The sequence below is a fragment of the Leiobunum rupestre genome, chromosome 10 (genome assembly GCF_980474605.1).
Source record: "Leiobunum rupestre chromosome 10, qqLeiRupe1.1.hap1, whole genome shotgun sequence".
NCBI classification, from domain to species: Eukaryota; Metazoa; Arthropoda; class Arachnida; order Opiliones; family Sclerosomatidae; genus Leiobunum; species Leiobunum rupestre.
In genome coordinates, this window is record NC_143393.1 from 23,310,405 (window position 1) to 23,324,989 (window position 14,585).

The following is a 14,585-nucleotide window of genomic DNA, read 5'->3' on the forward strand; positions in this document are numbered from 1 at the left end:
GAAAAATACAGGCACTTGCTGCTAACGTAACCCTTAATCGTGGCTCCCTATAGTTAAATCCGTATAGTTTATTCGTAATAATAGCACGGGTAACTAATTGCCCGAGTAACTAATCGCCCGAGTAACTAATCGCCCGAGTAACCAGTCGCCCGGGTAACCAGTCGCCCGAGTAACCAGTCGCCCGAGTAACCAGTCGCCCGGGTAACCAGTCGCCCGGGTAACCAGTCGCCCGGGTAACCAGTCGCCCGAGTAACCAGTCGCCCGAGTAACCAGTCGCCCGAGTAACCAGTCGCCCGAGTAACCAGTCGCCCGAGTAACCAGTTGCCCGAGTAACCAGTCGCCCGAGTAACCAGTCGCCCGGGTAACCAGTCGCCCGAGTAACCAGTCGCCCGAGTAACCAGTCGCCCGAGTAACCAGTCGCCCGAGTAACCAGTCGCCCGGGTAACCAGTCGCCCGGGTAACCAGTCGCCCGAGTAACCAGTCGCCCGGGTAACCAGTCGCCCGGGTAACCAGTCGCCCGGGTAACCAGTCACCCGAGTAACCAGTCGCCCGGGTAACCCGATATGAACATCTCACAGCGTTATATATTTTCTCTTTCAATTTCCGCTAAATTGGTTCGATTTAGCGGTTGTTTCAGAAAAGACAAAGGCTTCTTTCTCGCTTCGTCATAGACTAATCGTATTGTCGTTAAAATATCATTAGGCTTCGTAACACGTGTTTTTTCGAATTGCTTCGTCAGCAACAGAGATAATATTTTCTTTGGACGTTTCGGAAGTGATAATTTTTTCCGTAAATATACACCTGTTTGGTGTTTGGAATGATAAACGTTTTGGTAATGTCACTATCCTCTCGCTGAGAATGTCTTTAAATTTAATTACGCTTTGTAACTTTTTACGTTGTAGTTAATTTGCTATTAATTAGGCTTCCTATTAATATTATATTTGCAAGTTGATTTGGGATTAATTAATTTTGAAAGCTAAGTCGTCTATGATTACTCGACTAAATATTCGAATTACTTGATATATTACCAAAGGGATCCATGTTATGATTAATTAATTACCCAGGGGATAAAGTATTAGTTCTATCTCGTAATTACGAGCGTTAATGCGACTAGGATTACGATTATAAATAATGAATAGATTATCTAATTAATTATTGATACATTTATTTCATTAATTAATTTTATTTTATTAATAAATTATCCAGATATTTAATAAATTATCAATTTTATTTACGAATTTCTATTCCTATTGAATACAAGAAAAATAACTCTAAAGGTCAGTGCCGTATTTCCGCCTAGGCCAACCTAGGCCGTGGCCTAGGGGCCCATTCTTGGAAGGGGCCCTCCAGTGACCGTAATTGCTGTATTCGAAGTCATAAATCTATAATATTAATCGTAATTTATATTGGAGAAATTCCTAGGTAGAAGATTTTGTTTTAAAATTACCAAAATTTCTGCCTGGCAGTTTACGGACGCAGCCTTAAATCGCAATGTTGCATAATTATCGCATATTTAGTCGACGATTGTTAAGAGCTTTTATTTAGTAATATAACCGTAGAGCTCAGACTTCTACGCTGAATCGGGGAAATTCAGGCACAGCCTAGTTCCAGGGATAAGAGTAAATGCAGCGCGGGAAAAGGGGGCCCAGACTCCTTATCTGCCTATGGGCCCAGGATCTCTAAGTCCGGCCCTGCTAAAGCTAAATTCCAAGGCCCGGTATAAATAAATACGAAATTCCCCGAACCCCGTTTAATATTTATCGAATATTTTTAATAATAATAATAATAATAATAATAATAATAATAATCAGCTAAGCTAATAATCTTGGCACCACCCCAGGCCTAAGTCATCTAACGACTTCTATTGCCTTTAATTCAGGTGGTCGGGTTGCAATGCGTAGGAGGGTGGTGGCAAGCCCTGCATACCTCGCGAGCCAACAGCTCACTACACTCACCTCTTCACGTTTTTCCGGTATCTTGGCAACAAAATGTACAACTGCCTTATTAAGAGGAGCGCGGAATAGGAAACCTACAGTTCCTTTTTCTTGGAACAATGCTTCATAAAATCAACGTTAGGGGGCTCTGTAATACGAGATGGAGTATAGAGAAGAGCAATGATAAGTTTCCCCCACCAGGGAGCGGGTCAGCCACTCTTTGGAATTAGAGAGATAAAGGCGCTGGATCGGGTTTGTTGAGGCGGAGGAACGAAGAGGATTGAGATTAAACCGAATAAGAAAAGCGAGAGCATGATTCGATGATCGATTCTTCCGAGATGGAATGAGCCGCAGATGGCGCCACTGGCCGCGTCTCCGTATTGAATCCGGCGCTTTCTTTCCCTTATTCCGCAGATATTTTTCGTTTATCATTTCAATCTCATCGCCTTTCTATGACACGCTACCATCATCTGTTTCTCCTTTACCTTACCTGGTATACTTTCAACGCGATAGACGCGGCCGTGTTTGAACAAAACACAACACTGTTTTATGATAGTTTGCGCGTAATCACTATTTAATTTCTACCTACTAACGACAAAAATACCATACTCTACAGGGTTGCCGCCAAATTTTCAGATTCAAATTCCCTAACTATTCCTTGTTTTTCCTGACCATTTTAAGAGATTCCTGACGTTAATAATAAAAATAATAATAATCAGCTAGGCTAATACCCAAGGCACCATCTTAGGCATCAGCTAGGCTAATACCCAAGGCACCACCTTCGGCCTAAGTCATCGCGTGACTTTTAAAGCCTTTAAATCAGGTGACTGTGTTTAAAGCAACTGTCGGCTTGACCTGTACTACCTGTTTTGTCAGCAGATGTCGCTAGCGTCGACATCAAAACAAGATGCACAGCTACATTTTGATCCAAAAGACGGGACATTAAAGTACCAGTCGCGTTGATTGGCTCATTTGTAAATTCTACGATAACTTAAATTACAGTAATATTTAACAATATATTTTATATGGGATATATAATTTAGGTTAAAGTCCACTAACAAGTAAGTAGAGTATAAGTTATCTAATTATAATACTCAACAATGGTTCTCTGACGACGTTATCGTTTCGCTATTTTGAATTTTAGCTTCCTATGCCATTAATAGATGGCACCACGCTCTCCAGTAAAGTCGTTTTTTCGAAGAATCAGCGATATTCATTGCTGTCTCTAATAGCAATGGCCTTATCATAATACAGGTGGCAATGATAGAGCCGAGCGTTGCTTTAATTCCAAAATGCTTTACTTTTACCAGAAGTTAATAAATTTAATTAGACTTATATTTCATTAAAAGGTTATTGAAATGTTGAAAAAATTAACCAAACATTCAAGGAAATAAATGATAATCATACCATTTGCCATAGATCTAGAATAAATTTACCTTCAAAAAGTGTCAAGATAAAATTGAATTCCCTGGCATTTTTCCTGACTTTTTACAAATTCTTAAAATACCCAGACTTTTTAGGCCCATTTTTAAATTCCCTGACTTTTCCATGATTTCCTTGTTTTCCCTACTCTGTTCTACCATCTAGGAAGTCATAATAAAATTTAAATTTTGCACTTAATTTCTATAAGATTTTTTTAAATAAAGCAAAGTGTAACAATAAAATATACAGCCGTCGTGTAGGTTACCTTAGATAGATACTAAAAATCAGTCTCATCGCGAAACTACTAGAAAATTCCAAAAGGATGTAGGATTATGTTGGATTACGGGAGAATTTTGTTAACATCACGAACTTAATATTAACAAAGGATATAAAAATTATATTAAAATGCAAGTTTCATTATTTATAAAGTCAAATTTACAAATAATAATGAGGCAAAACTACTAGCGTCGGCTTTAGCCGCTACCTATCTAGTTTCAATGTCGAACGAAAGGGGGCGTAGCGTTATTTTTCGGTCGAATAGAATTATTTATAAAAGGAGTAGAAACTAAATTTAAAACTTTCCTGCTAACAGGCGGTACGATTTGATTATAACGGTAACTAGCGCCAATCAGCTTATGTTAAACCTGGCGACATAAATATGGAAGTTCGTACTAATTTTAAAATTTTGCTTCTAATTTGAGTGGATATTTTATAGGCTCTTTCCTTATTTAATTCGTGTTTGAAGATGCCGCAATTACAAAAGTTTCGTCTAACTCTGTTTATTTTACGAAATGTTTTTCATAATTTGAGTCTTTGATCAATAAATTAGAAAAACATAATACTTGAAATTTTCGCTTTTAATTTCGCTTTAGAAATTCATAATACTTGAAATTTTCGCTTTCAATTTCGCTTTAGTAAAATATAATACTTGAAATTTTCGCTTGAGAAAAAAATATTTGAATTATTAAAACCAGTAATATAAAATCGTGAATTTTAAATCAAACGAGTCTTTGGGGAAAATATTATAATTTTAATCATCTTTGAAGTCGTAAAAAAAATTATTCTTTGGCGGAACTCTGGTCTCGCTTTTCGGGCATTGATTGCTTCGCCTTACGTCAGTGTCGCCTCTGAGAGACGCTCGCAACCGGATACTTCAATCGCGAGAGTGAAGAGGGTAAAGTTTGTGTTAATACGTTCCTTATCGGGACGTAATTCGAAAGGAGAAAAAGGGGCCGCGCCTTCCTTTATTCGAACTGTCCGGTGAGCCTTCGGATGGCAACCTCCATTTGTTTAGAGCGGGGAAGATCATAATTTACAGCGTGTCTTCTGCCTTTCCGAGTTGGAAAGAACGAGAAATAATCGGGTCTACCCTGGAAGGCCATTGGCCAGTGAAAGGCTTCATTAAAGGGGGAAGGATCTAATTCATTTGCAACTCTGTTGCGTCCCTTTGATTAGAATTCTATGTATATTCAATTTGGCCGTATCGGATAATGATAACAAAAAAAACGCGATGGCTAAAATCACGGCTAGTCCGTAATTGGGCTTTTTCACGCCCGGCAATGACTAGATAAAAGAGCGGGTATTGTTCATAAATTCTCTTAGTCGTAAAAATGGCGGGAAATCCTACTTGTTACTGTACTCGTAAAAATAAATAGCGCGTAAAATGAGAACCGAGTTACTCTTTTATGATAGATTAAGTGTTCGGATTTGCGAAGATAAACGATTTCTTTAAAAGTATAAGAAAAACATACAACGAAAACATTTCAACCTGCCCGCGAATAAGTTACAAACTATAACTTTTTATACGCAAATATATTAAACGTAATAATTAAAATTATAAATATGGCATTTATAAATTAATTTAATACGTTTATACAGGGTGTTTCAAACGGTGATGCAAATCTTTAAAGGAGTTGTAGGGGGTGAGTTGAGAAGTATGCCTGTTTTTTCCCATTTTCCTACGATGAGTGAAAAGAGCGCCAGAGAGCTTCAAAGTGTGGCCTTCTAGCCCCTGGAAGTAGGCTGCAACAAGCGCCAAGCCAAGCAGCAGGGACTTTAAATACTGTTTAAGTTTACTTTTTTACGCTGGTTACCTCGATTTGTTTACAAATTCTTTTTTTACCTATCACACGAACCCAAACCTTAATGTTCGCCTTTCCCCGCTGCTTGGTTTTGCGCTGGTTGCAGCCTACTTTTAGGGGCTAGTAGGCCATACTTTGAAGCCCTCTGTGGCTCTTTTAACTCATCGTAGGAAAATGGGAAAAAACAGGCATACTTCTCAACTCACCCCCTACAACTCCCTACAACTCATTCAAATTTTTGCATAACCTTTTGAAACACCCTGTACAGTAAAAGGTCAAATAAATAACCTTATTGTTATCAATAATAAAATCAGTCGGGTTATTTTCTCGAAATACACTGCCGGTTTCGTAGTCCCCAAAATACTAAATCAAAAATGTTCGCGCACTCAACAGTGAGACACTCAACCCCAGTCTGCCATCGTTTTGGGTGGTCCAAAAGAGTTAAACGAAAAAATTGCCTCTCAAAACGTAAAATAAAAAAATCCACATCTTACTACGGGGAATCGAGCCGGGCTTCCTCGGCTCTGGCAATTGATGGCGTTGCCATGACAACCCCCCGTTCCATTCCTAAACTCCGACGCATGCGCTCTTCCCCAATCTCTTTCCCGGAGTTTAAAGCGTCCGCCGTTAGCCGACACAACGGCCCGTAATAAGCGGCGGGGTAAAGTCCGTATTCGTCGATTTAGACCGCGGAATCAATCGAGTTGAGCGTGAAAGCGTCTGATGGAACCGCTGTCGAAGCGTTCTCCGGTATCCGAGCGTTTGGAGCTCGGGATTTTCGGTGGTTCGTGCACCCCGCCCACACCTTGGCGAAAGCGCGCGCGCGGTTAATCCGTTCCATTCGCGGAAGTAGAAATATCTCATTCCTGTAGACGCCCGAAGGCTCTTTTTATCGCGTGAGTTTTTCACGTTGCTAGTCTCTCTGAACGGAAAGAAATAGTTTGCGCTCCTGCAAATGTAAAATTCGCCACTCTGCCAGTCGCGCTTTTCGGTCTTTGAGGAGACAGACGCGACCCGCCGAAGTCTCATTCTGGTCCGCTGGCGTAGGATGGGCACCATGTTCCGAGCCGTGCACCAGAGGATCAAAGATTGGCACGATAAGGTCAGAAGGGCGTCTGCGCTCTTATAATAACACTACGGATACTGTGAGTTGTCTCGTCCTGTTTCTATGTTTCCTATTGGCTGACGTGGACGCTTGGGCACGGACTACCTGGCCGCTATTAGGCGCCGCTGTTCTCTGTTTGGCCATTTTGGAGATAATTCTTCTTTGTTTAATTTAAAAATTCTAGCTACTTGTGCAAGTTAATATAAGAAAGAGTGAAAAACAACGAAAGTTAAAATGTGCACAAAAATTTTTATTTAAAATTTAACGAGGTTATAAATAATTGACACAAATGTAAAACGGTACACACCACTGAAGACGGCACAATAACGTGACCGAAACTAGTCGGGTCGAATATTTTAAATTTTAAATAAAAAATTTTGTGCACATTTTAACTTTCGTTGTTTTTCACTCTTTCTTATATCTTCTTTGTTTTATTTACGATTCAATATTGGCAGAAGTAAATGAACCGAAGTTGTCGAAATAGCGCTCAGAATCGGAGGGCGTTTTCCTGATGAAAATGATGAGAAAATCGAGTCAAATAAAAGCTAATTGCCATCCCCGTCTTTGGACGCAATTGCGCTTGGGAATTGTGGGTATAGCTATTTATATGTATAAAAAATGGTTTCATAAAAACAAAAACGTTTTTATTTCGGCCGAGGAGCGCGCAAAATTTCAAATTCGAGGTCAAAATGAAACTTCATAAGGAAAACGCCTCTAACATGGGGAGTATAGCAGTTTGATAACATCGTTTCATTTACTTTCGGATAAACCGATACGCGGTACTTCGGCCGAGTAAAGACAGAGTTCCTACATAGTACTGATGAGCCCAAAACGGGTGAAACCGGTCTACTGTTGGAATCTCTGGCTGAAATTTTGACTTTTCATATAAATATCTGAACGTTGGAATTCAACGGAAGCCCGAGCTTAAAAGATGTCTGCTGCAATAATTGGTGAAGAATTTCACTATAAATTGAAATGGACTGAATGTATATTAATTTCATATAGTTATTCAATTTTAACTTTCGATGTTGTAAAAGTCAATTGAGAATTGCCAGTGGGCGGCTTTCTGGACTAATTTGCCTTCTTAAGAAGATTCACCAATATTTTCGAGAATTCAAAAATGAATTGCGCGATAATTCAGTCTTCTTTAAACGTTTCTACTACATTTCTTTAATATTAGACTGTAAAATGGGCTCCTTTCTTGAGTTTCTTCCAAGAAATGTGCGATAAGTTGGGCTATTTTTAAAAATACAATTTTAAATGGTGGGAAATCTTTTTCGATAGTTTTATTTAATTGTTTGTTCGAAATGGACGTCATTTACACCTGGCAATTCTTAAAGTAATTTTTCCGATATTTATTGCGTGGGAAAATAATAGAGTTGTTAGTTTTCCGGACAAATTAAATGCGGAAAATTTTCCGCAAATCGGAAAAATAAAAATTTGAAATATTTCTTTTTTCATGGTGGTTTCGTTTTACTTTTGGATTCGACAAAACGAGGCGAAAATGCCGCGAAATTTAAATTTCCTAACAGTATTAGGCTAATCATGGAATTAAAACTTTTTTTCTTTTTTTTTTGGAAAAATACGGAAAATTTTCCGGAAAAAAGACCTCGAAAATTTTCGGAGTGATAATTTGTCCACGGAAAATTTTCCCACTTACAAAATAATATAAAATATTTTGGATTTCAGTACCTGGTATTTATTTTTAAATTACCATTTCACCAATAAATTGCAACTAATCGATAAAAGTGATCTGTTTCTATGGAAATTATAGATAACTCTTTGTACGAGAAAGGTCTTTGTAACAATCGTTTAAAGGGAATATAACCTTTATTTCTGTCGTCCATTATTGGTTCCAATATTGTCCGCTCCTTCCTAGGGCTTTCGGCATTTTCGGCACTGCTAAGTGAATTCTCGCGGAGGTAATCCCAAAAATCGTTGAACTCTTCCGTAAAGAACGCGCTGAAGGTTAAGTTCCCCATTTGATTGAAATAATAATCAAAGTTGGAAATCCTCGTTTGAATTGGTAATCGAATTGAGGGATAGGTTGCGTCTAGCCGAACGACCTAGTCCCATTGAAATAAGCGAGGGTTTTACTCGAACGTTCAAGACGATTTCCTTCGATCTAACATTAGGCGGGTTTTGTTTCCAAGAAGGAGATTAAACCGACAATCGATTGTCCCGTCCTTTCAATTTCTAAACCCATGTGAAACAAAGAGGAGGGATATTACCTCTCGACTAGATTTTATACAAGTTTCAAAATACCGCAATAGGCTCTTAAATAAAAACCCCAAGACAAAATATTTTCGGTTCTTCGGTTACTGGATCAATCGATGCCAATATTTTGTTACAGTACGATTTTTCGCGTTTCCGATTTAACGTCATGATGGGCACCCGATGCTCATAACAAAAACCACCTCGGAGAGAAGAGCTACGTTCAGCAGCAGTCAACGGAAAAACACCCGATGGATTTGATATTTTCCACCGATGAGCTTTTTCGTCATAATGACGTCGTAAGTTGCTGAACGCTTTTATTCAGGAATCGGTGTTTTTTAAAATAGCGTAGCTTTTATACTAGGCTGCGTTCAACAACTATCAACGGAGAAAAACCGCTGAGTTATCGTTGACTTCTTTTAATCAACGCTACGTCACAAAAATCTAAAAGTTGTTGTACGATTTATAGCTCGCTGACTTAACGAACAAAATATCGTCTGCTACCCCTCCTTTAACTTTGTCGAATGACGTCACGACACCGATGAGCAACGGAAAAACCTGCTCCTCCGACCGCTGACTTCGTTGAGCAACATGACGTAGAAACCGGAAGTTAAAAAAAGCGTACAGTAAGCTCAACGCTCAGCGCTGAGTCCGCTGAGTCCCGCTGAACGTAGCCATAGTTTTACGTCAGAAATGACGTCAGTCATCGGAAAAACCGACTCTTCCAGCCGATGACTTCGGTGAGTAACCGATGACTATCGTGACGTCAAAACCGGAAACGCGACAAAGCGTACAGTAGGAAACCGATGTCACCGATTAGTAATCGGTGAGTCCGATGAGCTCTGCTGAACGTACCCAAGGTTTTTTTTGATGACTTGACGTCAAAAGCGTCGGTGTTCGCAGTTTAGCTGGCGGAGGAGTTAAAATTATTATTATTATTATTATTATTAATTAATTATTATTAATAATTATTAAAGCCTAACATTTAATTGGAATGCCTCTGCTACTGCAATGACCGTTTTATATTTTTTAATAAAAGACTGATCGTTGCAACAATAAAGAATATTATCATCAACAGTTTCGTCATTTACCAACTCAATAATTATCGGAAATAATATTTTTCGCTTCCTCTGATTTATGGCCGCCATATTTAAAAACTAGAAATAACACCGTTCAGTAACTTCCTACGACACTATGACGACAAGCGCTCTATAAGCAAACATCAAGTAAAAACCAATTATTCCCAGATTTGCGTTACAAAACAAATAAATTATATTTCGCCAAAACGAAACCACGGTGAGCTTTTTGCCCTACTAAAAAATAGACCTAATGTCTGGCATCTAGGAGCAACAAACACAAGGAGAACGCAGCTAGCCTTTAAACACGCTAACGAAGGGTTGTGTACGAATTTCATTGGACGAGCGTCACGAGCCTTTACGCTGAACGTTTTACGGGCGGGGGGGGGGAAGACAATTTCCGAATTTTCCCCTTCCGACGGCAGCAGGCGCTAAAGCGTCTAGCCAATGAAAAACGTACGCGAGAAAATCCACGACTTTTGACGGGTTGCTTTCTCCTTGTGCGGGGTGCTGTGTTTGTTGCTCCTAGCTAGCATAGACTCGTAAAAGTAAGAGACTGTGACGTAAGAACAACATTCAAACAAGAAGGCAAGGCCACGTTAATTTATAGAAAGAACTAATAATCTAATTGGATAATAAAATTGCGCGTGGCGCGATTTCAAAAGTATCGCGCTTTAAAATCGAAAATATTTGTCAAAACGTTAAACCTAATTTTTCATAACGGTTCAAAATTTTGCTAGAGAATTGTCGAAATATCTTCATCAAAGGACCACTTGATCGAAATTAGTTCGCCAGATATGGCCACTTATGAATGTCCGGTTTCGGCTTGTAAAAAAGACGTAGAAGAAGTGGCTTACGGAATGACCTTTCTCTTCGCGATATCCGTTTTCTACAGGGCGAGTGAAAACTTGGATGAAAATACTTACCACCCTGAAACGGAACTCGAAATGGAACATTATTTCGACGTGGTCATCGAATTCTTGAACGAAAACTTTGACGCGGTGAAGGAAGCGTTAGACGCGGACATCGAAGCTGCCAGCGGCGAGTTAGAAGAAGAATTTGACGTTGCGAGTGAAGGTCGGATGTTGAAGGCCGAAGAAATGGCATTGTTGTTTACTGACCCTAAAGATTTCTACCCAACGTCTATAGATAAAACAATTGGTGGAATATTTTATTTTTTCATGAAATACGCGTTCAACAAGACAATAGAAGCCGTAAAATCAACGTCTGTCTGGACAGAGAGGACTTCCAACGAACCAGCTTTCACCGTGGCCTTCGAAACCTTGAGAGACGTTTATGATACGGCGAAGGAGGTATTTGACGACGTTTTAGATGATTTTATCCAAGGTATCGTCCAAGATGACGGTTTTATGGAAATTAAGTCAAAATACCTGAAATCTTCGGTCCAAGTGGCCGTAAACGCGACGAATGAAACTTACGTAGAGGTCCTTCTGGAGATAAACTCTGAGAGCTTCAACGATATTGATAAAGCCTTTTGGAAAGATTTTTTTAAGACAGCGAAAGAAGCTTTAAACGACGCTCTCGATTTATGGATAGAAGTCTTGGAAGATGATGACACTACCAGAGAAATGCAAAACCCTCATCTTTCGCACCAAATTTCTTCTACTGATAACTTATCCTAAGAAGCAGCTGAATTGATTTGGAGAAAAAAAAAATATATAAAATATTCTTAAATAATAATAATAATCAGCTATAGGCACCACGAATAAAATTTGCATATTTTGTTACACGAAAAATGAGTCCATGCCTTTTTACCATAACATTCGCTAACCAATTCAGTCTTGGTAAGAAAATCAAAGACGTTAGAGGGAGCAAAAAACGAAATTTCCATTTCTTCCACCAGATGTATTTATTCCACCAGAGGGGTGATTGGCGATAGTTATATTAAAACCAAATCGTAAAGCTTGTTAGCAAACAAATATATTTTTATAAGTCCAATATTTTCTTATCAAATCCGTGACGAAAAACGCGCCATCAATTTTAAAGGTAGAAAACTGAAATAGAAGAAGCACCCAAATTTCCCCTCTTTGACAATCTTCGATTCTTGCCTGGCGATCACAAGATTTTGTTTATTATTATGTTGCATTTGATACAATCAGGAGCGCGTCAAAATTCTAAGAAGGAATTCTTCTCTTGAGAATAATTCTCCCCGTGAGAACGCACTAAAATGCGTCAAATCTAAAACAATTTTTCTAAAGATGGCCGCATACGAGAATCCCACGAACGTTGTAAACTAAACCTTTGACAATAAATATTATTTATACATGATTTCGCGACAATAAATGAAGGAAGAAAACATTTTATTTATAATTTAACAATAAATATTTAATTATAAATTAACTTAACATTCGGTTTTCTCTTAAATTCATTTTCGTCCACAAAAATATCATATTGTTTATTTTCTTCAGCATCAAGTAAACTGATTAGAATATTAGCTGCCATTTTTATTTATAATATCCCCCCTTTTTGACCAAGTGAGAATGCTCGGAGGCATTCTCATTTTTCTCAAGAGAGCTCGCGAGAAGAGATTACGCAGGGCCCCCAGTGGTCCTATAATTCCTATAAAATCCTATATTTTCAAAAATGTCCTATAAAATCCTATAATTTTGATATTTTGCCCTTTTCAAATCCAACCACTCAGTTAAATTGCTAGATTTAGCTATAGGATAAATTCCTATACCAAGTCATTCTAGTCTATACTTTAGTTATTGTTAACATGGTTAGCTACTAGTATATTTTTGTGATAAAATGGTTAAATAGTTTCTATTTTTTAAGTGAAAATCGAAGATTTATTTCTCTAAATATAGATTGTGTTTTTAAATGCATCAAGTTATTAAATTAAATAGCATATATAGTCCTATAAAATCCTATAATTTTGTAAAAATAGTCCTATAAAGTTCTATATTTTTGGAAATATAATCCTATTTTTCCTATAAAAAATTGTAGATTTGAGTGGGGGCTCTGAGCTATTAATTTGTCCATGGTTATTCAACGTGACGTAGAATCTTGCCGAACGCTTTCGTGCAAAGGCTTCGATAAATTTCACACATATAAATAATTTAGATAAAATATAGCAAATAGGCGCTTCAATAAAACACCTTCAAGGAAATTGCCCAGAAGTAATGTCCGTTTTTCTTATTATTTTAATTTATTGATTTTCAAACAAATAATGCATCTCTTCCAATCAAAGATTTATTTATCTAAATATAGATTTTGTTTTTAAATGCATAAAGTTAGTAAATTAAATAGCATATATAGTCCTATAAAATCCAATAATTTTGTAAAAATAGTCCTATAAAGTCCTATATTTTTAGAAATATAATCCTATTTTTCTCATTTCCTTTGAGAAGTGAGAATTATCCCTATCAAGGGAAGAATTCTTAGAATTTTGACGCGCCCCATGTGTAGATTGTCCATTCCACCACATTGACAAAATTGTCTTTATAAACATTCTATTTAAATCACTAACATTTCTCCATCGGTTTCTGGAATAATGAAGTTAGTTGTCTCTGTAAATAGTCAAACAAACGAGTCAGATTGTTGATGCGAGCGTCTGTTTTTTATCCGTCTTCGAGCGGTTAAATCTGGATGACGTTTTCGAAATCCTCCGGAGCTTGTTATCCATCGATTGTAGCGATAAAACTAAATGGTCGTTAATATACGCACCCCGGAAACGCCCACTACTTAAGGCTCAACGCGTCCCCGGAAACTTCTTAACGCGTCCATTATCGTTAGAGTCCCACGTCGTGCCACGTCGAACGTCAATATTGGGATATACGGATGTCAGTCGTTTCGGAGTTTCGTCCGGTTTCGAGTCTTTATTTAGATGAGGATGGTCTTGTTGATCTTTGACGAACCCGGGGTTTTTTTGCGCCCGAGGAATCGTTGTCGTCTGCCCAGAAAAGCAATTTGAAGCTTTCTAATTGGATTTCTTCCTTACAATCGCTTCCGCGACATTGATGGGAGCCCACTTTTACCCTGGCCAAGGTTTCGAACCCATTTCGTAAAGCTGTAAGCCTAATTGCTAGGCCATTGCCTGTTTTTTGGGTGACCCTTCGAAGAACCTAGTTGCGGTTTTTATAAACCAATTAAGATTCCAACGAGATTCACGTCATCTACAACTTTCTCCGAGTGGAAATCCGAGAACGTAAGCCTATGATAAGGTCCCCAATAAGCAAAGGTCTAGGCCAAAATTAAGAGGTAGGTATTCAAAATCTGCACCTCCTAGTGGCTACGTCCTCAACCAAAGAATATAAAGCCCAAGGAATGGAAGGATTGATATTATTGACCGCGTGTTTTGGTTGCGTTAGAAACTTCCGGCAGAGCAAATCAGAGTAACCGGAAACGGTTAACGCAACCCGGTCTCTCTGTAAAAACGAAAGGCGCAAAAGTTCCACTAGACGGAGCTACACCTTCCATTCCTGGGGCTTTATATTCATTGCCTCAACTATGCATTTCTGAAATAAATTTCGTGAAATGCATTATGAATGCGCGCAAGCCGTGCGCGAACGTTTATAACACGGGAGAAATCTACGCCGCGAGCCCTTAGCACCGTAGCCAAGGCTTATTCACAATTTTATCGCTTTAAAACTTAAAATTAGCATTTATCGTTGCAAAATGATTCATAAGAACCTAGAACTGACTTTTATAAGAGTTGGAGGTATTTATTTTTATAATTTGATATTTAGACGCGTTTTTTGTGACATTTATCAACCCCGAGTGTGGCTGCTCT

At 38.4% G+C, this 14,585-nt stretch overlaps 2 protein-coding genes across 6 annotated transcripts in view; both read left to right on the forward strand.

Annotated features, from left to right (window-relative positions):
• sei (potassium voltage-gated channel seizure) overlaps positions 1-14,585 on the forward strand; it is a 203,455-nt gene that overhangs the window by 168,263 nt on the left and 20,607 nt on the right. The window lies entirely within an intron of this gene.
• On the forward strand, positions 10,501-11,578 carry LOC149925086 (uncharacterized). The gene is made up of 2 exons (XM_090160809.1): positions 10,501-10,909; positions 10,982-11,578. Exons 1-2 carry the CDS (start codon positions 10,630-10,632, stop codon positions 11,473-11,475), a joined length of 774 nt encoding a protein of 257 aa, XP_090016935.1. The 5' UTR covers positions 10,501-10,629; the 3' UTR covers positions 11,476-11,578.

Coding starts and splice junctions, on each gene's coding strand:
- LOC149925086 (XM_090160809.1), top strand. CDS start 10,630: ATGGCCACTTATGAATGTCCGGTTTCGGCTTGTAAAAAAGACGTAGAA. Junction 10,910..10,981: donor ATTTGACGTTGCGAGTGAAG/GTCGGATGTTGA, acceptor CAACGTCTATAG/ATAAAACAATTGGTGGAATA.